The sequence below is a fragment of the Oryx dammah genome, unplaced genomic scaffold, assembly GCF_014754425.2.
Source record: "Oryx dammah isolate SB20612 unplaced genomic scaffold, SCBI_Odam_1.1 HiC_scaffold_2, whole genome shotgun sequence".
Lineage (NCBI taxonomy): Eukaryota > Metazoa > Chordata > Mammalia > Artiodactyla > Bovidae > Oryx > Oryx dammah.
Genome location: NW_024070186.1, coordinates 50,233,490 through 50,259,862, shown reverse-complemented (window position 1 = coordinate 50,259,862; position 26,373 = coordinate 50,233,490). Strand labels below are relative to the sequence as shown.

Sequence of the window (26,373 nt, the reverse complement as noted above, 5' to 3'; positions counted from 1 at the left end):
GGATATGACACCAAAGGCAGAGGTAACAAAAGAGAAAATAGATAAATTGGACTACATAAAACTTGAAGATTTCTGTACATAAAAGGATCTGGCCAACATAGTGAAAAGGCAGCTGGCAGAAGGGAGAAAATATTTGCATATCTAATATGTGATTAATATCTTGAATATATAAAGAATTCTTCAGTTCAGTTCAGTCGCTCAGTCGTGTCCGACTCTTCGCGACCCCTTGAATCGCAGCACGCCAGGCCTCCCTGTCCATCACCATCTCCCGGAGTTCACTCAGACTCACGTCCATCGAGTCAGTGATGCCATCCAGCCATCTCATCCTCTGTTGTCCCCTTCTCCTCCTGCCCCCAATCCCTCCCAGCATCAGAGTCTTTTCCAGTGAGTCAACTCTTCTCATGAGGTGGCCAAAGTACTGGAGTTTCAGCTTTAGCATCATTCCTTCCAAAGAAATCCCAGGGTTGATCTCCTTCAGAATGGACTGGTTGGATCTCCTTGCAGTCCAAGGGACTCTCAAGAGTCTTCTCCAACACCACAGTTCAAAAGCATCAATTCTTCAGGGCTCAGCCTTCTTCACAGTCCCAACTTTCACATCCATACATGACTACTGGAAAAACCATAGCCTTGACTAGACTGACCTTAGTCGGCAAAGTAATGTCTCTGCTTTTGAATATACTATCTAGGTTGGTCATAACTTTTCTTCCAAGGAGCAAGCGTCTTTTAATTTCATGGCTGCAGTCACCATCTGCAGTGATTTTGGAGCCCCCCAAAATAAAGTCAGCCACTGTTTCCACTGTTTCCCCATCTATTTCCCATGAAGTGATGGGACCGGATGCCATGATCTTCGTTTTCTGAATGTTGAGCTTTAAGCCAACTTTTTTACTCTCCTCTTTCACTTTCAAGAGGCTTTTTAGTTCCTCTTCACTTTCTGCCATAAGGGTGGTGTCATCTGCATATCTGAGGTTATTGATATTTCTCCCAGCAATCTTGATTCCAGCTTGTGTTTCTTCCAGTCCCGCGTTCCTCATGATGTACTCTGCATAGAAGTTAAATAAGCAGGGTGACAATATACAGCCTTGACTCACTCCTTTTCCTATTTGGAACCAGTCTGTTGTTCCGTGTCCAGTTCTAACTGTTGCTTCCTGACCTGCATACAGATTTCTCAAGAGGCAGGTTAGGTGGTCTGGTATTCCCATCTCTTTCAGAATTTACAACTCGATAATAACAAAAAAAACCATTTTTAAATGGGCAAAGGATTTGAATAAACATTTCTCCAAGGGAAATAGATACAGATGGCGGTAAAGAATCTGCCTGCCAATGCAGGAGACGAGAGTTTGATCCCTGGGTCAAAGATCCCCTGGAGAAGAAAATGGCAACCCACTCCAGTATTCTTTCCTGGGAGATCCCATGGAAAGAGGACTCTAGTGGGCTACAATCCATGGGGTCACAAAAAGAGTTAGAGGCGACTTAGCAACTGAACAACAAACATATGGGAAGATTCTCAGCATTACTAATTGTTGAGAAAGTGCAGATCAGAATCACAGTGGAAAACCACCTCATGTCCATTAGAATGACTGCTTAAAAAACAAAATAAGTGTTGATGACGACGTGGAGAAATTGGTACTCTAGTACACTGTTGGGGAGAATGCAAAATGGTTCAGCCACTGTGGGAAATGATATGCTGATTCCTCAAAAAATTAAAAATAGGGTTACCATATGACCCAGCAATTCTACCTCTGGGTTGGGAATATACCCAAAAGAATTGGAAAAGACTTGAAAGAGATATCTGTACACTTGAAATATATATCTGTACACTTAATATCTGTAGCAGCATTATTTATAGTAATCAAAACATAGAAGCAAACCATGTGTTGTTCAGTGGGTGAATGGACAAATAAAATGTGGTATACGCATACAATGAAATATTCTGACCTAAGAAGAAAGAAAATTCTAGTACATGTTACAATGTGGATAAAACTTGAGGCCATTATGTTCAGTCACAAAGAGCAAAAATTAATATAATTCCACTTATATTAGGTAAAAGGTGGAGAAGCTCTATACAGTCACCAAAAATAAGACCGGGAGCTGACTGGCTCAGATCATGAATTCCTTATTGCCAAATTCAGACTTAAGTTGAAGAAAGTAGGGGAAACCACTAGACCATTCAGGTATGACCTAAATAAAATCCCTTATGATTATACAGTGGAAGTGAGAAATAGATTTAAGGGACTAGATCTGATAGAGTGCCTGATGAACTATGGATGGAACTGTGGACATTATACAGGAGACAGGGATCAAGACCATCCCCAAGAAAAAGAAATGCAAAAAAAGCAAAATAGTTCTCTGAGGAGGCCTTACAAATAGCTGTGAAAAGCAAAGGAGAAAAGGAAAGATATAAGCATCTGAATGCAGAGTTCCAAAAAAAAAGCAAGGAGAGATAAGAAAGCCTTCCTCTGTGATCAGTGCAAAGAAATAGAGGAAAAGAACAGAATGGGAAAGACTAGAGATCTCCTCAAGAAAATTAGAGATACCAAGGGAACATTTCATGCAAAGATGGGCTCAATAAAGAACAGAAATGGTATGGACTTAACAGAAGCAGAAGATATTAAGAAGAGGGGGCAGGAATACACAGAAGAACTGTACAAAAAAGATCTTCATGGCCCAGATAATCATGGTAGTGTGATCATTCCCTTAGAGCCAGACATCCTGGAATGCAAAGTCAAGTGGGCCTTAGAAAGCATCACTATGAACAAAGCTAGTGGAGGTGATGGAATTCCAGTAGAGCTATTTCAGATCCTAAAAGATGATGCTGTGAAAGTGCTGCACTCAGTATGCCAGCAAATTTGGAAAACTCAGCAGTGGCCACAGGACTGGGAAATGTCGGTTTTCATCCCAATCCCAAAGAAAGACAATGCCAAAGAATGTTCAAACTACCGCACAGTTGCACTCACCTCACACGCTAGTAAAGTAATGCTCAAAATTCTCCGAGCCAGGCTTCAACAGTACATAAGCTATGAACTTCCAGATGTTCAAGCTGGATTTAGAAAAGGTAGAGGAACCACAGATCAAATTGTCAACATCCATTGGATCATCGAAAAAGCAAGAGAGTTCCAGAAAAACACCTATTTCTGCTTTGTTGACTTTGCCAAAGCCTTTGACTGTGTGGATCACAACAAACTGTGGATAATTCTTCAAGAGATGGGAATACCAGACCACTTGGCCTGCCTCTTGAGAAATCTGTATGCAGGTCAGGAATCAACAGCTAGAACCAGACATGGAACAACAGACTGGTTCCAAATCGGGAAAGGAGTACATCAAGGCTGTATATTGTCACCCTGCTTATTTAACTTCTATGCAGAGTATATCATGAGAAACGCTGGACTGGAAGAAGCACAAGTTGGAGTGAAGACTGCCAGGAGAAATCTCAATAACCTCAGATATACAGATGACACCACCCTTATGGCAGAAACCAAAGAAGAACTAAAGAGCTTCTTGATGAAAGGGAAAGAGGAGAGTGGAAAAGGTGGCTTAAAACCCAGCATTCAGAAAACTGACATCATGGCATCTGGTCCCATCACTTCATGGCAAATAGATGGGGAAACAGTGGGAACAGTTCCAGATTTTATTTTGAGGGCCTCCAAAATCACTTCCGATGCTTGCTCCTTGGAAGAAAAGTTATGACCAACCCAGACAGCATATTAAAAAGCAGAGACACTACTTTGCCAACAAAGGTCCATCTAGTCAAAGTTAGGATTTTTCCAGTAGTCATATATGGATGTGACTTGGAGTTGGAGTATAAAGAAAACTGAACACTAAGGAATTGATGCTTTTGAACTGTGGTGTTGAAGACTCTTGAGAGTCCCTTGGACTGCAAGGAGATCCAACCAGTCCATCCTAAAGGAAATCAGTCCTGAATATTCATTGGAAGGATTGATGTTGAAGCTGAAACTCTAATAATTTGGCCACATGGTGCGAAGAACTGACTCATTGGAAAAGACCCTGGTGCTGGGAAAGATTGAAGGCAGGAGGAGAAGGGGACGACAGAGGATGAGATGATTAGATGGCATCACTGACAATGGACATGGGTTTGTGTGGACTCCGGGAGTTGGTGATGGACAGGGAGACCTGGTGTGCTGCAGTCCACGGGGTTGCAAAGAGTCTTGACACGACTAAGTGACTGAAGTGAACTGAACTGAATAATAGCAAAATTCATAGAAACAGAAAGTAATTTAATGGTTGCTGGGGCAAAAAGGAAATAGGGAATTGTTGTTTAGTATGTATGGAAAGAAGAAAATGAAAGTCACTCAGTTGTGTTTGACTCGGCAACCCCTTGGATTATACAGTCCATGGAATTCTCCATGCCAGAATAGTGGAGTGGGTAGCTTTTCCCTTCTCCAGGGGATCTTCCCAACCCACATAAGGAGTTTTAATTGACATTTTAAAAAATAACTTCATTCTTATAGAAGTAATTTGGGAATATATGTTAAAATGTAATCTACTTCATTGACTACATTGATAGAGGAAGAACCGTTATTTACACAAATTTAGTCTTTTCCTAAAATACTGTGACCTACTCAGAAATGAGAATGCCTGCACAGTGACTTAAGAGAACAAGGATGGGCTAGAGAGTGAGGTTTATTTTCATTTGAAGAAATCTGTATTTTGTAGATACCAGAGCTCACCTTTAAAAGTTCTGTAACTTACTCACATACAGTACTGTAGCACAGTAAAGGAGATGTGGATTAGAATCTTTGATTCTTGGGTAGTATTTTTTACCTTTTTAAGTTCCCAGAAATGGCGATAAATGATAACAGGAACAGACCAGAATTCATAGTAGATTTGGGGTGCAGGTATTGTTTCTATGATGTTGAGCCATATTACAAAGTAAATATACAATAATCTGATGGTTCTCAGTCATCATCTTATTTTCCCTAAAACCAGCATTTGACATAGTTAATTGTGTATGTGTCCTTGAAAAAATAATTTTTTTACTTGATTCCAGGTTTGCACAGACTCCTATTTTCTTCTGTCTCACTGAGTCTTAGTCTTCTACCCCTTAGAGTGCCTGAAGTTGTGTTCATTCCATAGATAATTATCAGATCACCTAGTTTTAAATACAGTTTATACACAGCCAGCTTTTTAAGTTGATGTTTTTAGTCCTAACTTCTTCCTTGAACCCTCTGTTCAATTGACTGCTTGATGTCTCATTTTGATTAATTATAAGCATGTTCAGCTTAGCATTTTCAAAAGTGATATTACCCTCTAAACCTGCTCATCATTCAGTCCGCCCCATCTCGGTAAATGGTAGTTCTGTCTTTGACTTACTTGGACCAGAAACCTTCCAGCTCTTATTGTTTACTCTCTTCCCAGTCTTATCCATCCCATTAATTAGCACATTTTGTAGGTTCAGTCTTCAGAATCCACATCTCATGATCTCCACTGCTGTGCTCCAAACTATCATCTTTTACTGGAATTCTATAGCTATGGTGTATTCCCAACACAGTAGCTGGAATGATTCTATTCCTGTCAGTATGTCTCCCTATGCTCGAAACCCATCAGTGACTTTCTGCCTCACTAAGTAAATGCCAAAATCTTTACAGTGGCCACCATTTCCTGCTCCTTAATTCATTGCATATCAGCCAGCTGGACTCTTTGCTTTCTTTCCTCTCATGTCATTTTTTATTTGCTAATTCCTCTGCCTTGAATACTTTCTGCCAAGTTACCCACATGGCTTGCTCACTCATCTTAAGGTCTTTACTTAAAAATAGCCCCCTTCTTGACTTTATATTTTTTCTCTATAATATTTTTCACTATCTAACATACTATATATTTTAGTTTTTATTTATTGTCTTTCCCCACTCTAGGTTCCATGAAGATGAGATTTGTGTCCTTTTGTTCCCTGCTATGTCCTTAACTCTGAAAACAGTTTGTGGTACATAGTGATCAGTAAACATTTGTTGAGTGAATGACTGACTTTCTGTGTAGATGTACACATCTGTTATAGTATGTGAACATTATTAGAGTTAATGTTTCTCCAATGATGTTTTAATGGAGTAATTCAGTGATTTGCCTTTCAGTGAAGTTTTTCTGTTGACAGTGTAAAAATCTTTGAACTTTAGTTCACAAAGAAAAATTACTATTTTGAAAATACTGAGGAAAAAGAAGGAAAAGTAGCTTATTTGAAGAGAGATGCCACAGAAGCAGACCTAGAATGAAAAAGTAGTATGATCTAGTATAAAGAACATTGGTCTGAGACCAGAATAATCTGAGCCTTATTGTTCTTGGACAAGTCGTTGTATAAAATGAGACAGTTGATTTCTATTTTTTCCAGTTGTAAAATCCTATAATGCTTTTTGTATAGATTTTTCTGTAACAAAACCATAACTTTGATTATATTCATACGCTATACATACAAGGAAAATACTCCTTAATCTCTTACATCTCTCATATTTTATTTTAATCAGATGCTATTTTGTAAGTGGAAAAAACTAATTGGTTTTCTCATCTGAGAATGCAGCAGATAAGCAGAAAAAGCAGATTTAACTCAGCAGTCTGATAAGCTTAGGTTCTGTTGACTTCCTTAACTTGGTTGAATCTTGTTTAGATTCCTGTTCATCATAATTTTTTCCCACTGTCTTTGCCATATGTTAAGTTCTCTTCAGCCTGTCAGTCACTTCCTGAAATTGTATTTCTTCTATAAAGTACTCAAAACCTTTGAAGAGAAATGATCATTCTTGCCAGGATTTGATCAGTCTCATTATAAAAGAGAAGGGAGTACATTCCCTTTTGCTCATGTAAAATTTGAATATGTATGTGTTTGGTATAACAGGTTTTCTCTCTGCATTGTCCGTAATCACTTTCTGTGTGATTCTGAAAGTTTACCTTGCAGCATTTACCATCTTTTGAGAGGGTTGGTTTTATGTGTCTCACCAAACTTGTCATTTCTTAACCTTTTTTCTTTCCCTACCAAATATGGGACTAGTAGCCATATACTAATAAAGTAGTTTAGTCATATTATAGTAACCCATCTTGGGAGAAGACATATATGTATTCATATGTTTTCTCTTCTGCTGTGTGTGTGTGTACGCACCCCTTGTACAAGATGTTGTGCTTAGTTGCTCAGTTTTGTCCAACTCTTTGTGACCCCGTGGACTGTAGCCCACCAGGCTCCTCTGTCCATGGGATTCTCCAGGCAGGAATGTTGGAGTGAGTTGCCATGCTGTCCTTCAGGGAATCTTCCCAACCCATAGATTGAACCCAGGTCTCCCACATTGCAGGCGGATATTTTACTGTCTGAGCCACCAGGGAAGCCCCTTGTACAAGATCAGTTCAGTTTAGTTACACATTCATGTCTGACTCTTTCTTGACCCCATGGACTGCAGCATGCCAGGCTTCCCTGTCCATCACCAACTCCCGGAGCTTACTCAAACTCATGTCCATTGAGTCAGTGATGCCATCCAACCATCTCACCCTCTGTCATCCCCTTCTCCTCCCACCTTCAATCTTTCCCAGCATCAGGGTATTTTCCAGTGAGTAAGTTCTTCACATCAAGTGGCCAAAGTATTGGAGTTTCAGCTTCAGCATCAGTCCTTGCGATGAATATTCAGGACTGATTTCCGTTAGGATGAACTGGGTCTCTGAAGAGTCTTCTCCAATACCACAGTTCAAAAGCATCAATTCTTTGGTGCTCAGCTTTCTTTATAGTCCAACTCACATCCATACATGACTACTGGAAAAACCATATCCTTGACTAGACAGACCTTTGTTGACAAAGTAATGTCTCTGCTTTTTAATATGCTCTCTAGGTTGGTCATAGCTTTTCTTCCAAGGAGCAAGCATCTTTTAATTTCATGGCTGCAGTCAACCACCTGCAGTGATTCTGGAGCCCCCCCAAAATGAAGTCTGTCACTGTTTCCATTGTTTCCCCATCTGTCATGAAGTGATGGGACCAGATGCCATGATCTTAGTTTTCTGAATGTTGAGCTTTAAGCCAACTTTTTCACTCTCCTCTTTCACTTTCGTCAAGAGGTTCTTTAGTTCTTCACTTTCTGCCATAAGGGTGGTGTCATCTGCGTACCTGAGGTTATTGATATTTCTCCCAGCAATCTTGATTCCAGCTTGTGCTTCATCCAGTCCAGCATTTCTCCACATATAAATTAAATAAGCAGGGTAACAATATACAGCCTTGACGTACTCCTTTCCCGATTTGGAACCAATCTGTTGCTCCATGTCCAGTTCTAACTGTTGCTTCTTGACCTGCATATAGATTTCTCAGGGGGCAAGTCAAGTGGTCTGCTATTCCCATCTCTTTAAGAATTTTCCAGTTTGTTATGATCCACACAGTCAAAGGCTTTGGCATAGTCAATATAGCAGAAGTGTATATTTTTCTGGAACTCTCTTGCTTTTTCGATGATCCAATTCACTTGTACAAGATAGGTGACTATAGAAAACTTCAGAAATTCAACTTTTTCGTATTCTTCTTACCTTTATTTTCTAACTTTTCCAAATATAACTTTTGAATTTAATCTATTTCCTTATTGTTTGAATATTGAGTAAATAATGAAACTCTAATGTCTTTCCTTAGAGTTAACAAGTGTTAATGGTTTCTTACATTTTTGTGATTTAAAAAAAAATTTACATTCATGTACTAATAAATTTCAATACTTATAATTTAGATGTGGATCATTTTAAAGTATAGTATCTGTAGGTTAGAATTGTTTCTTAAAACTGCTCCAAAAGCTTGCCAAGCTTTCACATGGCCTCCTACTATAAATTTACTTTTAAACTTCTCTTGTACTGAATCTGCATTCATCTTTATACTTGGCAGAGATAAGAACTTGATTCTGCTTGTGAAGACTTGCCTATCACTAGTAGTGCTAATAAGAACTTTTCTCTCATACTGCTCCTATTATTTATCACTGAGAAATAAGTCCACAGAGGAAGCATTTAGTGTTAAGCATTTAACTTTTTATTGTAAAATTGAAATGTGAACTTGAAATTTATTTGCTAGCAAATAAATAAGCACTATAATGACTGCTGCTGCAGAGATCAACAGGTGGAAGTGAGAAGAGGAGAAATAGGTAACGAATGGAAGACAGATTTTTTATAGTTATTTTATCTTTCACATTCAATTTACTGCATTTATTGGGTTAAAGAGCTGTTGTCCTTACGGAGTATGTTTAGGATGTAATGGTTATTGAGGTTGAAAACAGTAGTAACTCACTTTGCCCTGAAATGTTGTGTAGGTCAGCTTTTCCTGTCATGACTTCTTGCCTATGTTTCTGTTCCTGGCTTCTCATGTTCTTCAACAGATCCTGCACATGACATCTTTTATGCATCTCTGTTTTTGTATGTGCTGTATTTTCTACCTGGGATGCCTGTCTCTAACCAAATTTCAATTCAGTCTTAAAGATTCAGTTTATATTTCATCTTTATTACATAGTCTTCCTGCTGCTAAGATCAGTTTGCATGTTACAACACATTGCATATATTTAAATGAATAAAGTCAAGTAACCTGTTTGGAATGGTGTTTGGCACCCAATGTTTGCTAAATGTTAGGCCTTATTACTATTTTATTAAATTATATTTCACTGCCATAAGAGTACTAGCTTCTTAAGGCCATGGATATACTATGTCCAGTCCATATTTATATTTCTAGTGCTTGGCATATATATAGGTGATTAATAAATATTTGGATGGGTGAGTGTATTCATTTTAGCAGGCTTAAAGTGGTCATACAGTAGAATCCATGTTGTGGGGAGGATGTGTGTGTGTTTAACTTTTTAAAACTTACTGGGATATAGCTTACTTTGCATAAACCTCATCCATTTTAGGTGTACAATTTAATTATTTATAGCAGATTTTCAGAGTTGTGCTATCACAATCCCGTTTTAAAATATATTTCATCTTTTCACAAAATATCTTATGCTGATAAGTTTTTTTATTCTTTTTCTTTTTTGTGCTGTTACCTAACCGTCAAGATTCCTAGGGTGAAAATGACAGGCTAGATGACATAAAGTCAAAGAATTATATTCCTTATCTCTTGAATGACTAACTAGAATTTTCTTTAAACATTTAAGTTTCATACAGTATGTTGTTATACTACTATATCTTTGATTAATACCAGTGACTGGATTTCCCTGGTGGCTCAGATGGTAAAGCGTCTGCCTACAATGCGGGAGACCCAGGTACAATCCCTGGGTAAGAAAGATCCCCTGGAGAAGGAAATGGCAACCCACTCCAGTACTCTTGCCTGGAGAATCCCATGGATGGAGGAGCCTGGCGGGCTACAGTCCATGGGGTCTCAAAGAGTCGGACACAACTGAGTGACTTCACTTTAGATTAATAGTTTTTAAAGAAAACTGTACATTGATAAAGGTGACTTAGAAATTAAATAGCCATGAATTAGAAAGAAAGTACTATACCCTACACCCCATTAGAGCAGAGAAAGTATTTAATCCCTAGAACCTAGCTTAGTAATGGACATACAGTAATTATTTGTTAATTTTAAGAACCACATTCCTTCTAAATGAAAGTTCTGTGTTCTGTAAGATTCACTTGTTTGAATTTTTTGGCAATTTCTTGTCCCCTTTTGCCTGAATTTAGAACTTTGAAGCTGTATTACGAGCAAAAAAATACAGAAATTCTGGGTGATTAGATCAGCCTGAACTCTATCTACTCTTTATTGGGGGAGGAGGGGTGGAGGGAGGCACCCTCTACAGGCTTTGTCCTTTAGATAGTCTTTGGCCTATAAATAAGCCTTTGGCCAGTTTGGCAGCCTTTTGGAATTCTGATTGACAGCTTACTGCATCAGTGTAAATCATGTGACTCCATAACTATTATGTTTGCATGTAGGGTGTAAAAAACTGCCCTTTAGAATAAGTTAAAATTGAGAAAAAGAAACTTTATGTATCCCTTTCATGTGACCTCAGGGAAAAAAATCCTTGATTTGAGATGGGGTTGTGATTTGTAAATATCTAATATTACTTTTAAGACATTTGTTTTTTTTGCAATTAAAAAAAAAAAAATGGTAAATGCTACCAGGCTGGCTCATGGGATGTCTTTCTACTATTTCATTCAGTTGTCTCTTTACCTCAATCATTCTCTTAAATGAAAAAATCTTTTTTGCTTTATTATGAAAAAGATTGTCACTTCTCTTATTTTGTATGTTTCTATGGCTAGTAATAGCCCAAAGCTTATGTCATAACTGTAGTACTAAATTAGTTTGATAAATCCTTTAGTAGTGGTTCAAATTATCAGAAACTCTAAATTTAATAAATAAGATAAATTAAAATGAGGGGAAATTTTGTGTATATATAGCAGTTGTTTAGGATTTATTAATAGCTTGCTTTGTTAAAAAGAAGTTACAGCCCGTTGATTATACCTTAATCCCACTTCTTTAAATGGAATGAGAAACCAGACTAGAAATAATCTCTGTTCCTCAGAAGTCTGCCTTTTACTGGACAAACCTTAGTACATTTTACAGGTTTTATTTTCAGTGGGTGAGACATAGGGCATTGTTTTTTGTTACTGTTTACTTGAGTTGTTTATTGTTTTAGTATTGTGATACAGTGAAAAGCCCGTTGTCTTGATAGTGGTGCTTCTGCTTTAGAATGAACCATTGGCTCTAAAAACTGACTTGAACTCTGCTTGACTAGTGGGAGACAGTATCGCTTAGTGGTTAATTGGCTGTGTATGAAACTCTGAATTTTGGGCCTCCCTGGTGGCTCAGACAGTAAAGGATCCTTTACTGCCTGAAATACAGGAAATGTGGGTTCTACCCGTGGGTCAGGAAGATCCTCTGGAGAAGGAAATGGCTACCCATTCCAGTATTCTTGCCTGGAGAATCACATAGAGGAGCCTCACGGACTAAAGCCTATGGGTCAGAAAGAGTCAGACACAGTTGAGTGACTAAGCATGCACACAGGCTCTAAATTGTAATACTGGGTGTCACACTTCTAGCCATGTAGCCTTGGTCAAGTAATTTAACTTTTCTAAGCCTCAGTTTCCTTATTTGCAAAAAGAAAGATTTCTTCTTCTTACCTCTGAAGGCTGTAATGATGGAACCATGGTGAATATTGAAAGTCTTATCATAATATTTGGCTAATTGTTTTTACTCATTTGCAGCATACTATACAATACTAATACTTATTAGTATTTTCAGTTGTCATATTTTTAAATTCCATAGCTTTACCAAAGCTCAAATGATCACTTAAACAAAGATGGGATAAATTGATTTGGTCAAAAATTGAGGTAAAGATTTCCACACATTTAAGATCAGTACATTTTGAGAAGGAATAATATTTATTCCTCATGTTATTCCTAATATATAGAACATATATTCTAATGGAGGAAGGGGACAATAAGCAAATAAAGTTTTACATAGTATATTAAAATGTTGTAAGGGCTATGGAGAAAAATAAGACAGAGAAGCCCAGTACCCAGATATATTAGATGTATAGTTGCTGGATAGTTAGGAAGAGGAAGACCTCATCATGGAGGTGACATTTGAAGCACTCGAAGATGAGTGAACACTGCAGATATTGAGGGAAGAGCATTACGGCCTGAGGATATAACAATAGCAATACTAAATAGTGTACTATGTGCCAGAAATTTTATGTACTTTATATGTGTTTGTTTAATCCTTACAGTAATCCTATGATGTAGATATTTTTGTTATTGTTCTTCAGTTGCTAAGTCATGTCCAACTCTTTAGCAATCCCATGCACTGGAGCCTGCCAGGCTCCTCTGTCCATGAGATTTCATAGGCAAGAATACCAGAGTAGATTGCCATTTCCTTCTCCCAGGAATCTCCCCGACCCAGGGATTGAACCCTTGTCTTCTGCATTGGCAGGTGGGTTCTGTACCACTGAGCTACCACGCAAGCCCATAGATGGATTTTTGTTTTTTTTTTTATTAATCCCTGTTGTATAGATGAGGAAACTGAGGCATGGTAACAAGTATTATGGCTGAAAATTAAGCCCAATCAGTTTATTTCTAGAGTCCATTTTCTTGTAGTTGCTATATGGTATGTTAGAAAATGCCTTGAAGAGAGAATTTCCAGTGTGTTAGAAGAATAGTGAAGTTAGTGAAGATACAGCAGAATGGATGGAGAGAATCATAGGAGTTGAGATATAGCAGGTGATAACCAGGGAGGGGATGAGATGGGAATACTGAAGCCATTGCAGTGATTTGGCATCTACTCCAAAGTGGAAAACCATTGGGTGGTTTTGAAGAGGGGAGTAAAATGATCTGATTGACTTTTTAGAAAGGGTTTCTTTACTGAATCTTTCTTCCCATGAAGTCTATGGGTAGAATTCAAGAAAACCTGGGAACTTAGAAAAAAAAAAGAGCATCCTTGTTTTCACTAACTTTCTAACTGAAAGAGTATTTCATTCAGTTAATAATGTAGCCAGTAAACCTCCATATTTATTAAAGTTACCTGTGATTTTTGTTACCACCTATAAAAATCAGTTTTGTTGCAAGATATCCTGAAATACTATTCATGATCATTACTTTGAAAGTATAGTAATTATTATGGAACTGCTAGTTTCCATTTGATATGATAATGAAGCATATGTATTACAGTTTGTTGTTTCATGTTTTCTATATTTTGGGAACAATACGTTTAATTGGCTTTTTTTGTAATAGTCCATATTTCATTTCTATATTTAAAACTACTATCTGAGTTCCAGAGAATAGCAGGGAGGGATAAGAAAGCCTTAAGTGAACAGTGCAAAGAAATAGAGGAAAACAATAGAAAAGGAAAGACTAGAGATCTCTTCAAGAAAATTGGAGCTACCAAGGGAACATTTTCATGCAAAGATGAGTGCAATAAAGGACAGAAATGGCAAGGACCTAACAGAAGGAGAAGAGATTAAGAAGAGATGACAAGAATACACAGAACTATACAAAAAAAGGTCTTAGTGACCCAGATAATCACAATGGTGTGGTCACTCATCTGGAGCCAGACATCCTGAAGTGTGAAGTCAAGTGAACTTTAGGAAGCATTACTACAAACAAAGCTAGTGGAGGTGATGGAATTCCAGTTGAGCTATTTTAACATCCTAAAAGATGATTTAATGACATGCTGCACTCAGTATGTCAGCAAATTTGGAGAACTCAGCAGTGGCCACACGACTGGAAAAGGTGAGTTTTCATTCCAGTCCCAAAGAAGGGCAGTACTGTATGATTGCGCTCATTTTACATGTTAGCAAGATAATGCTCAAAATCCTTCAAGCTAAGCTTCAGCAGTACATGAATCGAGAACTTCCAGATGAACAAGCTGGGTTTAGAAAAGGCAGAGGAACTAGAGATCAAATTGCCAACATCTGTTGGGTCATAGAAAAAGCAAGAGAATTCCAGAAAAACATCTACTTCTGTTTCATTGACTCCACAAAAGCCTTTGACTGTGTGGATCACAACAAACTGTGAGATGGGAATACCATACCACCTGACCTGCCTCCTGCGAAACCTGTGTGCAGGTCAGGAAGCAACAGTTAGAACCGGACATGGAACAACAGACTGGTTCATAATTGGGGAAAGAGTATGTCAAGGCTGTATATTGTCACCCTGCTTGTTTAACTTCTATGCAGAGTACATCATGTGAAATGCTGGGCTGGATGAAGCACAGGCTGGAATCAAGATTGCTGGGAGAAATATCAATAACTTCAGATATGCAGATGACACCACTCTTATGGCAGAAAACAAAGAGGAACTAAAGAGCCTCTTGATAAGGGTGAAAGAGTGAAATAGGTTGGCTTAAAACTCAACATTAGCCTCCAATTAAAATAAATAAATTTATATTTAAAAAAACCTCAACATTTCAAAAAGCTAAGATCATGGCATCCAGTCCCATCAGTTCATGGCAGATAGATGAAGAAGCAATGAAAATAGTGACTGATTTTATTTTCTTGGGCTCCAGAATTACTGGTGACTGCAGCCATGAAATTAAAAGACACTTGCTTCTTGAAAGAAAAGCTATGATAAACCTATACAGTGTGTTAAAAACCAAAGCTTTCACTTTGCCAGCAAAGGTCTGTATAGTCAAAGCTGTGTTTTTTCCAGTAGTTGTGTACGGATGTGAGAGTTATTAGACCATAAAGAAGGCTGAGCACTGAAGAACTGATGCTTTTTAATTGTGGTGCTGAAGAAGACTTTTGAAAATCTCTTGGACTGCAAGGAGATCAGACTGGTCAGTCCTAAAAGAAATCAGTCCTGAATATCCATTGGAAGGACTGATGCTGAAACTCTTAAACTTCGACCACCTGATGCCAAGATCCAACTCAAAAGCCCCTGATGCTGGGAAATATTGAGAGCAGGAGAAGGGGGCAACAGAGAATGAGTTCGTTGGATTGCCTCACCAACTCAATGGATGTGAATTTGAGCAAACTCCAGGAGATACAGGACAAGAAAGCCTGGCACAGTTCATAGGGTCGTAAAGAGTCAGACACGACTTAGCAGCTGAGTAACCTCAACAGTCTGAGAAGGTGACCATTGATTGCACTAAGCTGCCAAAGAAGTCTGTGGCACACAAAAAGCAAGACTCCCGATGAGGATTACTTTGGTTGCTGTGATAATAATGGACTGGAAGAAAGATGGAGTGCAAGAACAAAGAGAGGGATGCAAGTTAGGAGTTGCAGTTATCTAGAGGAGAGATAATGGTGAGTTGGATCAGAGAGTGGCAGAGAAATCATCATATGTAGTTGTATTTCAGATAAGTTTTGATGATTGAACCAATATGATTTACTAACAAATTGAGTGTGTAATATGAGAGAAGAATAATTAGGGATGGCTTTAATATATAATTTGATCTGTGCAACTGGAAGAATGGAGTTGCCATTTGCTGAAATTCTTTTTGAAATTATTAATAGACCTGGAGTATTGGATATATTGCAAATTTTTAAACAATAACATAAGGCTTATAAAAATACAAAAATACTAAGGGTAAGAGAATTCATAATCTCACCCTCGTATGAACCATGTGAGATGGGGTAGAACATATGTTTGTTAAAGATCAAAAGTTGGTTTCAGATATGTTTGTATTTATTAGACATTCTAAGTATTACTTCATGAATTGCTCTCTCCACTTAATATGTCTTGGCATATGCAGTTATTAGAAAGAATGAGTTGGTCCTATATATAATGTGAATTGGTATCGTTTCTGAATGTCTGAATGTTTTACAGTGAACATGTATCCATGTGTTAGGTAACTTTAAAGTGAGAAAAACACGTTAAAAAACGGAATGGTTACAGTATGTGATAGAATAATTATGTGCTCTTTCGGAAGAATAAAATAGATCTGCATATACCATCATGAAAGATCTTCCAGATCTTTAAATAAAATAAATAAAAATAAGGTAAAGAACAGAATAAGTGTATCAGAGTCATAGTAAACCTAGCTATGTTTATCTTTAAAGAAAGAAGCTGTGAATTGTCAGGAAGGTTTTTGCCCCCTCCCCCACCCCCCTTTTTTAAAGCAATTCAGTTTACTAACCTTGTACATATATTCCTTTTTAAATAGGGGGTTCATGTGGCAGTGAGATTACCTTGTACATATATTACTTTTTAAATAGGGAATTCTTACAGGGGGTGAGATTATGGATTATTCTTTGTACCTTTATGTTTTTAATAATTCCTGTGTTACAGTTTCAAACTTTTATGATATATCCAATATTATAGTTCCAGTAATAATTTCAAAGAGATTTTCAGTATTTAAGAATGTGAATATGAAATGAAGATAGGAAATCATCATATAATCTTTATTAGGAGTAAAATATGACTTTATGTATATATATGACTAGAAGAAAAGATTAGGGGGTGTACATCAAAGTGTTAATAGCAGTTTTCTCTGGGTGATGGAATTTGAGGTGATTTTTTTAAAACAATTTTCTTTAATTTCTTGTAGACTATGAGAAGACAACGAAATGAAGTTGTAGTTGAATTAAGAAAGGTGAGTCTGATTAATATTGTGTACTTTCAAGTATAATTACAGCAGCCATATATAGAGAAATAAGCAAATGTATATGAATCTCAAGTGCTTAAATGAGCATTTCTTTTTTCTTTGAAAATGGAGATATTGACTAAATTTGACAACTATTGAAGTTGGCAAGGTGCATTTTGTCAACTATCTAAAATAGAGGTAAACATTATCTAACGGTTTTTTCTTCTGTAATTTTAAATGGTTTATATAAAGTGTATGTCATAGTTATACTAAATAGTTCTGCTATTTACAGTAATTTACTCCATAAAAGGAGCTTGGTATTTAAAAATTTTGTCGACTTTTCAAGTATTAAAGTAGGTTAGTTGAGAATATATTTTAAAATTTGTCCTGAACATTTTAGTGAAATTCAAGTGGCCCTTAATTTTTGTAAGACATTGTTAATTTTTGTCTGATTTTTGAACTGCCCAACTTTTGCTTTGACTTTGCTTTTAGGTGATAAAGAGAAGCTCCCAGATGATGTATAAAATGGTTCAGTACTTTTAAATAAATATGTATGTTTGGTTCTGGCTTAAACTCTCTTATCTTTTTTTAATCAAATTATTTTTTTTTTTTTTTTTTTTTTTTTAGTTTGTTTTTACATTGTTCACAGTTCATTAAAAATGTAATGTTTGGAGTTTGGGGGCTCAAATAGGTGTTGCTTCCATGTTTAATTCACAATTTGGTTTAATTGTCTGCATTTGCATTTTACTTTGGAAAGTCACTTTGTATTTTTTGTAGGCACAGGATTGTCTAATTTTTATGTGAAACTACTTAGCGTTTTAAAATTTAACTGAAGTTCTGTTTTTTTAAGAATAAAAGAGATGAACATCTCTTAAAGAGGAGAAATGTACCACATGAAGATATCTGTGAAGACTCTGACATAGATGGTGATTATAGAGTGGTAAGTTATTGTTATTCTGGTAATTTAAAAATTCTGTGATTTTTACATAAATACAGAATTACAAGGTGAATTTTTAACTTAATTTTCTCTTTTTCCTAGCAAAATACCTCTCTAGAAGCTATAGTTCAAGTAAGTTGATTTCCCCTCCCCCACCCTCATTCATATTTCTTGTACTTGTCAACTAATTATTGTGTATCTGCATCAAAAATTGTTTGGTTTTTTTTATAGAATGCGTCAAGTGATAACCAAGGAATTCAATTAAGTGCAGTTCAAGCTGCTAGGTAAGTTAAGGACATATTTAATGTTTATAACTTAGGTTTGGGTTTTTACTATATAGTAGTCCTGTTTCTTATATTAACTTTGATGACAAATAATAAATAGTCATAGACCTAATGAATTTATTTTAAAAATTATTCTCTAAGATTATTCTCTAATTTAGAGTATTAAAATTAGCAAATTTCTAATTCACTAAGAACCGGAAGCTTTAGTGTACATTTAAAATGTGCAAACACTGAAGAAAGGTTGATTTGACATGTTATTGCTATAGACTAATAGAAAAACATTGTAAAACTTTTCATTCTTTACTGAATAATAGGTTTAATTTTATTAAAAATCAGATTCTTCAGCTCCTGCTTGGGTAGCTGATTCTTCTCACAATTTTCATAATGATCAAACAATAAGTTGAATTAAAGCTTTAAAAGACGCTTACTCCTTGGAAGGAAAGTTATGACCAGCCTAGATAGCATATTCAAAAGCAGAGACATTACTTTGCCAACAATGGTTTTCCCAGTGGTCATGTATGGATGTGGGAGTTGGACTGTGAAGAAAGCTGAGCACTGAAGAATTGATGCTTTTGAACCTGTGGTGTTGGAGAAGACTCTTGAGAGTCCTTTGGACTGCAAGGAGATCCAACCAGTCCGTCCTAAAGGAGATCAGTCCTGGTTGTTCATTGGACGGACTGATGCTAAAGCTGAAACAACAATACTTTGGCCACCTCATGCGAAGAGTTGACTCATTAGAAAAGACTGATGCTGGGAGGGATTGGGGGCAGGAGGAGAAGGGGATGACAGAGGATGAGATGGCTGGATGGCATCACCAACTTAATGGACATGAGTTTGGGTGAATTCCGGGAGTTGGTGATGGACAGGGAGGCCTGGTGTGCTGCGATTCATGGGGTCGCAAAGAGTCAGACATGACTGAGTGACTGAACTGAACTGAAGGCTGCAAGATGTTAAGATTTAGGACTCCTACGTATCATTTTACATATTTCTATTGTAAAACCTGTGCACTCATATTTCAAAGGAAAAGCCAGAGAAACTTAACTACTGAGACATTTGTATTAATAAATAGCTTGGGGAAGACATGGTTGTATCATAGTACAATATAGTGGTTCCTTTGTTTTTTTAATATATGTAAGAATAATACCCTATGTTCTAATTATCAGTAGGAAAGAAACACTTGAGCAAGAAATTAACTTGTTATAAAATTTTAAAGTAGAAAAAGACTTCACATAATAATATAATATCTTACCCAGTGCTTTTGAGTCCCTTTTATGTTTATTAGACTTTGCTACTTTTGTATATTCACTGTAAGTGGCCTAGAACAGATAAAGAAATTATAAGATTACAGTGTTGTCCGCTACAGGTTAAAGAACTTATTAGAAAGGTCTTTGTTAATATAGGAAGAAAGTCACAGAAATTTTCATATCTCAAATAGCAAATTAATGTTAATAGGAAGAATGATTAAGAAATTAATACATTATGCTCACCATTGTCAGTGTTAATTGTAATATTGGAGCAGCTCTTCTCAACATGAGTTCTGCAAGATAATGAAAGTCGTAAGGCAGGGTATCTGAAAATACAGTGTGTGGATCCCTAGGAGATCCTGAGATAACTTTAGGGGCTGTTATTTTCACAATAATTCTAAAAAAGAATAAGACTTCATTTGCCATTTTTTAAAAACTGTGTTAGCATTCACATTGATGTTGCAAAATTGGCTGGGTAAATTACTGGCACCTTAGCACAAACCAAAACAGTGTCACCAAACTAATGATACATTGTATATATGGTATGTACCATTTTGCAATCAAAGAAAAAACATCATTTCTCTTTAAGAATGTCCTCAGTGAAGTAGTAAAAAAGTTTTATCAACTTTGAAACCTTGATTAACAAAGGCTGGGTTAAAGACTGGCTTATTTCCTACTTTGTATAAAGAATTGTGCCATATATTATGGAAAATACTGTGAGGAAGCATGTGGAATAATTGTTGCTCTGTAAGAAGTTTAGAAGCTAATTGGGAAGGCAAAACTATATAAAAAATAGTGATGCTCAACAGTAAGTATAGCTGTATGCCATGTAAATATTCTTGGAGTTTAGAGAGAGTAGCTCAGATGGTCAAGAATCTGCTTGCAGTGCAGGAGACCTGGGCTGGAAAGATCCCCTGAAGTAGGGCACAGCAACCCACTCCAGTATTCTTGCCTGAATCTCTCCCGATGGACAGAGGAGCCTGGTGGCCTACAGTCCATGGGGTTGCAAAGAGTCTGACACAACTGAGCAACTAAGCATACACACACAGATTGTATAGATAGAGTTTGAATAGACAGAGAAGAGAGCACTCCAAGTGTGGGAAATAGGATTTGAAGGGCCTGCAAATTAGATTGAAATGTTGGGACAGACACCCGATCCTTGAATTACAGAGAATTAGACAAATAAAATGGAGTCAGTTTGTGGAATGTTACAAAGCTCAGTCAGGGAGTTTACATTGATAGGATAGTAAATTAGCAGCTATCACTTGGTTTATATAGGGGAATAACATTTCCTTTAGTTGTTGAGCATGTTGTTGAGCTTTTATGGTCTTTAATTTAGTGTATAATGAAAGTGAAGTCGCTCAGTCATGTCCGACTCTTAGTGACCCCATGGACTGTAGCCTACCAGGCTCCTCCGTCCATGGAATTCTCCTGGCAAGAATACTGGAGTGGGTTGCCATTGCCTTCTCCAATTTAGTGTATAGAGTAGGATAAAGAATTAGAAACTGGTATCAGCTATAAACTTGTACCAGCACTTTTGCCCTAACTTAAAAGAAGTGGTAAAGTGTTCATGTCTTTATGGTTGTTAGAAACATATGTAATCGTTCATGTCTACCATTTTTCCTAATTATTAATAATTTCTTTGAATTTATACATTAACCTTTTTATAATAGGAAAAATTGCATTATATAAATTTAAAAAGTAACTTTCAAGAAGAGTGTGGCAAATATTCAGGTTATTGTAATCAAACGTGAATTTGAATTTAATTATGTTTCATTAAGTTTCATAAGGAGTATGTATATCTCTTATAGGAAGCTTTTGTCCAGTGATCGAAATCCACCAATTGATGACTTAATAAAATCTGGAATATTGCCTATTTTAGTCCATTGTCTTGAAAGAGATGACAAGTAAGTACATTATTTTAAGAAATAATTTAGAGTGTGTCCTTTGCAGAAGACATTTTCTTAGTAGTTAATTTGATCTTCAAACGAAAAAAAGGGGATGTAAGATGGAGTTGAAAAGCCAATGTGAAAAACAATGTAAGATATGTTTACACCAAGAGAAGGTAAAGAAGGGAACTTGCGAGTGATATATTTAGTTAGCCTTTAAGCTTTGAAAATTAGTAAGATCTAGTTTATCCAGATAATTACTTGAGAAAACTGTTTAGTTAGTAATGTGCGGGTATCTTAAAGAGTTCTTAATAAAAGTAAGGACACCTTGAGAGGGTTATATGCTTTTTATACCAAAGAGATATTTTAAATAGTCATTGGAAGTTAAAAAGTACTAGTTATATAGATCTTTTACATCAAAATACTTGATACTTTTAAAATGCTGGAAGGAAGGAATGGTTAGTAGATATTTTGGGCCAGTGTAGAAATTCCTGCTGTTTAAAACAATTTGTTTTTTTTTTTTTTTGTAGTCCTTCTTTACAGTTTGAAGCGGCATGGGCTTTGACAAACATTGCATCTGGAACCTCTGAACAAACTCAAGCAGTAGTTCAGTCTAGTAAGTTGGTTATTAAGAAACAAAATTGTAATTTTCCAAAAACAGGTTATTTAAAACACTTAGTGCTTTTTCTGAAAGAATAGAGCTATTAAATTATAAAATAATTATTTTGAATTCAGTAATACATAAGGCAGTTGAAATAAGCCAACTTAAGTATGTTACTTTAATCATCTTATCCCAGTTAGTGATATTTTCTATTTTATAAAGTAGGCCTTTGAGAAGATGGCTTGAATTTTTTTTCATTGTTATTATAGGATTGGTTGTTTATGTTCCAACAAATGTAAGTAGGAAATAATCACTGAGTTATGTTATTGTAACTTGAGTTATTTTCCATGAATGTTATTTGATTCTGCTTCCTGGGTAGTGCTACTGGTAAGAACCTACCTACCAATGCAGGAGACAGTAGAGATGCAGGTATTCCCTGGAGAAGGGAATGACAACCCACTGCAATATTCTTGTCTGGAGAACCTGAGGGACAGAGGAGCCTGATGGGCTATAGTCCATAGGTTTGCAGATAGCCAGACACAAATGAAGTGACTTAGCACACACTACACAAAGAAATTCATAAGTTTAAGAAGGTACTTTGAAAATCCCCTTCAAATATATAAGCAGTATTCTTTGTCTAAGGACTTCCCAGGTGGCTCAGTGGTAAAGAATCCACCTGCCAGTGCAGGAGACACAGGTTCGATCCCTGGGTTGGGAAGATCCCTTGGAAAAGGAAATGGCAACTCACTCCAGTATTCTTGCCTGGAGAGTTCTATGGACAGAGGAGCCTGGCAGGCTACAGTCCACAGAGTCACACAGAGTCAGACAAAACTGAATGACTAACACACACACACACATAAGTATACCTGCCTGATCTCTGTGTACTTACTTAAATAGCATTTTTCAGAGCAGTATAAGAAGGAAAAGAAATGAAAGAATCATGTATTCAGTGCAGTATTATTCTGTTAAATGTCTCTCTGTATTTCCTTGTTAAGCAACAGAAGCATTTTCTGATTCAAAATGTCTCATGTGGCCAGGTTAAAGACCTATGTGATACTATTTTACATTTCTGTATTCAAAAGTTATTTTAATTATTGGAGGGTTTTTTTTTTTTTCAAATTTGAAGATAATACTTACTCTATAAGGAATTAATTTTTTTAATTTAAATCCAGGTTTAATTGTGAATAAAGTTTTATCAACTTAATTTGATGTTTGTATGTTGAAGCTGTCATTTTGATGGTGACAATTTTGTCTGCTACTCAGAAATTTTGTACTACTGTTAGTCTAATGAAAATCATTTAGTGAGAATATATTTTATATATGTATATTTTCTTGATAGGTTCGTTTCTTTTGAAATTTCAGCAAAGAAACAAGTTCAGTTTTCAATTTACAGTATTGTCAACTTTTTTTTTCAATTTTTAAAAAATCTAATTGATATATAATATCTTCAGACTTAAATGATAGCATATTTTCTTCCTTCAGATGCTGTGCCACTTTTCCTGAGGCTTCTCCATTCACCCCATCAGAATGTCTGTGAACAAGCAGTGTGGGCCCTGGGAAATATCATAGGTTTGTCTAAAACTCATAATGCTAGTCCAGCAATTGTTGTGATCATGTACTGTGTAATACAAATGTCTACTAGGAGTTGAAAAGGAAAAGCAGCTTGTCGTTTTCAGTTCTATAGTCAGCTCTTAGTTATTTGTAATAATTACAAAGTATGTGTATGATTTAGGTATTTTCCTCATCCTCCTTCATTACAGTGGGGTCCATTTTATTCCTCAACTCTCTTAACTGTCCTAGGAAATATTAAGAAAAAAGGAGGTGGTAAAACTTAAACCAAATTACAATAGCAGTTCTGAGAGGAATCTTAAGTTGAAATTTTTTATATTTCTTATAGATTTTAGTACAGTAATGTCCACTATTATCATGAGGTGGTCATCATACAAGTGTCTATATGACTGTCATATAGACAGTCTCGTTAAATGTTGACAACCATGATTACCGTACCTTTCTGATTTTCTCTGATAAATAATTGCAAGAAGAATAATTAAAGACAGCTCCAGTATTTCAGGAATTTGCTTTTTAACTATAACATTAAGTTTACCCAAACTCAAAAATTCAAAAAGCTGGAGAATGGAAAAAATCTGGGGTCTGAACTGTATTGTGTACCATTATATTACAAGTTATTTCTGCCACAGATTTTTTTTTGCATGGAAGTAATCAGCCTTGCTCTAATAAAGCTCTTCTTTATTACCCTTTTGGGGGCCAAGATGGAAGGTGGAGTGTGGTTAGTGCCCCACAGTTGTTGAGTTTTCAGATGGGGAGGTTTCCCTATAAACTGTTCTTGGCATACAATATATTGCTGTTAGGAATGCTGTCGTTTGTATATCCAGAGTCCCTTACTTTATATCAAATTTTAGATTTGTAACTATTAATAGCACATCTTGATCTTTGGTTTTTAATTCCAGTGACATTATAGAATAAATGGCAAAAAGAACAAACATTTCATCTTCAAATACTGTAGACATAGTTTACATAGTTTAAGTGTATAGAGTAATTTATAATACTCTCTGTGCTTTGACGTCAGGTCATCAGTATAAATTCTAGATATTTTTCTCTGTAATGGTATTCCCATATATTTCTTTTTATAACATGAAGGTTTCTTAGAGTACCATTGAGAGAGAAGACAAAAAGCAACAATTCTGTGTTCACAAAGTACTTGAAAACCTTATTTAGGCTTCTGGCATTTAGATGCCATAAAAACATTTTATAGGTGAGCAGCATATAAACCTGAATACATGAATAATGTACAAAGGAAGTCTTAGTACCATATGTTACACCTCTTGCCTCAAAGAATAAAATGTGAGCTAGGTTATTATTGTCTAAAACTGCTGCATATATCAAAATATATGGTTTAAATACAATAAGCAGCATATTGAACCCAGTGCTTTATGTTTTCTGAATTACTTATTGTATTAATAAATCTTCCTTCCTACAGGTGATGGGCCACAGTGTAGAGATTATGTCATAAGTCTTGGAGTTGTGAAACCTTTACTTTCGTTCATAAGTCCATCTATTCCTATAACATTCTTAAGAAATGTTACTTGGGTTATGGTCAACCTATGTCGCCACAAAGACCCACCACCCCCAATGGAAACCATTCAGGAGGTAACAAGTGTTTTTTGTTTTGTTTTGTTTTGTTTTAATTAAAGTAGATATTATTATGTGTATATTTTTATCTATGTGTATTTTAAAATCTATATATTTCTCCCTCTTTAGATTCTTCCAGCTCTTTGTGTTTTAATTCATCACACAGACGTAAATGTGAGTAAATGCTTCCCATCATATAGTTTTATGTGTGTATATATTTAAGGCTTCACCCTAGTTCAAGAGCTGTTTATACATAGTTTGGTATTTTTGTATTTACTCTGTGTTTACCCATATCACAAAATGTAAATTTCAAGTGAAATCAAGCCTGTTATTTTGGTCTGGGCAGTAATGTGTGTGCATATATTATGTATTTGTTTTGCAAACACTGATATTAGAAGTTGTTAAAGTTTCCAGTTAGTAAGCTCTCACAAAGATTATATCTTTGACTGTTCATAATCTTTCTATGAAAGCTCATTTTGACAGCTGGCCGGTGAGAGAAACACATACACCTAGTGGTATTATTTTTTGAAAGGTAAAGAAAAGTATGTGTGCCTTTATGTATGCGTTTGTATTCATATACCATTCTTAGACTGAAACATTAGCATCAGTTGCTCTTTAATTTCATTATTACTCTGTTAATTCATTTATAGTGACTTTGCTAATGGCCTCACTTGGTATAAAGATAATTCTTGAGTATCCAAACAACAGGGGGAAAAAAATCAGTGCAAACTAGATTTTAAACATAATAAATATATCCTACTCATTCTTTCTAACAAAGAGAGCAAAGGAAAAAGCAACTCAGGAAGAATGAATGACTAGGAAACAGATCTATCTGCTTATAAAGTCAGTCTAGCCTTCCTGTGTTAGAGGAGGTAGAAATGTTACGGGTAAAAGGAAATCACATGGACAAAATGCATAGCAACCATCAGAAACTTGTGTAGTTCTTTAAAAACACAGTTTGGTATGATCAGTGTGTGACAAACTACTTCAGTTTCTTAGGTAGTAATACCTTTTTGCCAGGATCTCTCTAAAGATATGGAACAATTTAAACTTCAAATTATACTACATTAAGTTAGAATTATATTATGTGTTTGACATTCATAGAGGAACATGATCTTTGCTCTAAAGATATTTTTCATAGCTCCAAATAGTCTAACATCTTTAAAAGCAAACAGAAAACACACATGTAAGCAAATTTTGGTTTGGGGTTCTTATAGTCAAATTTTTCATATTTTATTTTAAAAGATTTCCAAGAAAGATTAATCTCAAAGTTTATAAGTCTACTGGAAAAACCAGACATCTTGGTTGACCTTATTCAGAGCT

At 36.0% G+C, this 26,373-nt stretch overlaps 1 protein-coding gene across 1 annotated transcript in view; it reads left to right on the top strand.

Moving 5' to 3' along the window:
- The window catches only part of KPNA4 (karyopherin subunit alpha 4), a 63,511-nt gene that overhangs the window by 13,577 nt on the left and 23,561 nt on the right, over positions 1 to 26,373 (top strand). The window contains exons 2-10 of the mRNA XM_040247946.1: positions 16,910 to 16,954; positions 17,796 to 17,885; positions 17,985 to 18,014; positions 18,114 to 18,166; positions 21,222 to 21,317; positions 21,830 to 21,915; positions 23,383 to 23,469; positions 24,899 to 25,068; positions 25,180 to 25,224. Of these exons, the coding sequence (XP_040103880.1) occupies positions 16,910 to 16,954; positions 17,796 to 17,885; positions 17,985 to 18,014; positions 18,114 to 18,166; positions 21,222 to 21,317; positions 21,830 to 21,915; positions 23,383 to 23,469; positions 24,899 to 25,068; positions 25,180 to 25,224 (702 nt within the window). The remainder of the gene's footprint in view (positions 1 to 16,909; positions 16,955 to 17,795; positions 17,886 to 17,984; positions 18,015 to 18,113; positions 18,167 to 21,221; positions 21,318 to 21,829; positions 21,916 to 23,382; positions 23,470 to 24,898; positions 25,069 to 25,179; positions 25,225 to 26,373) is intronic.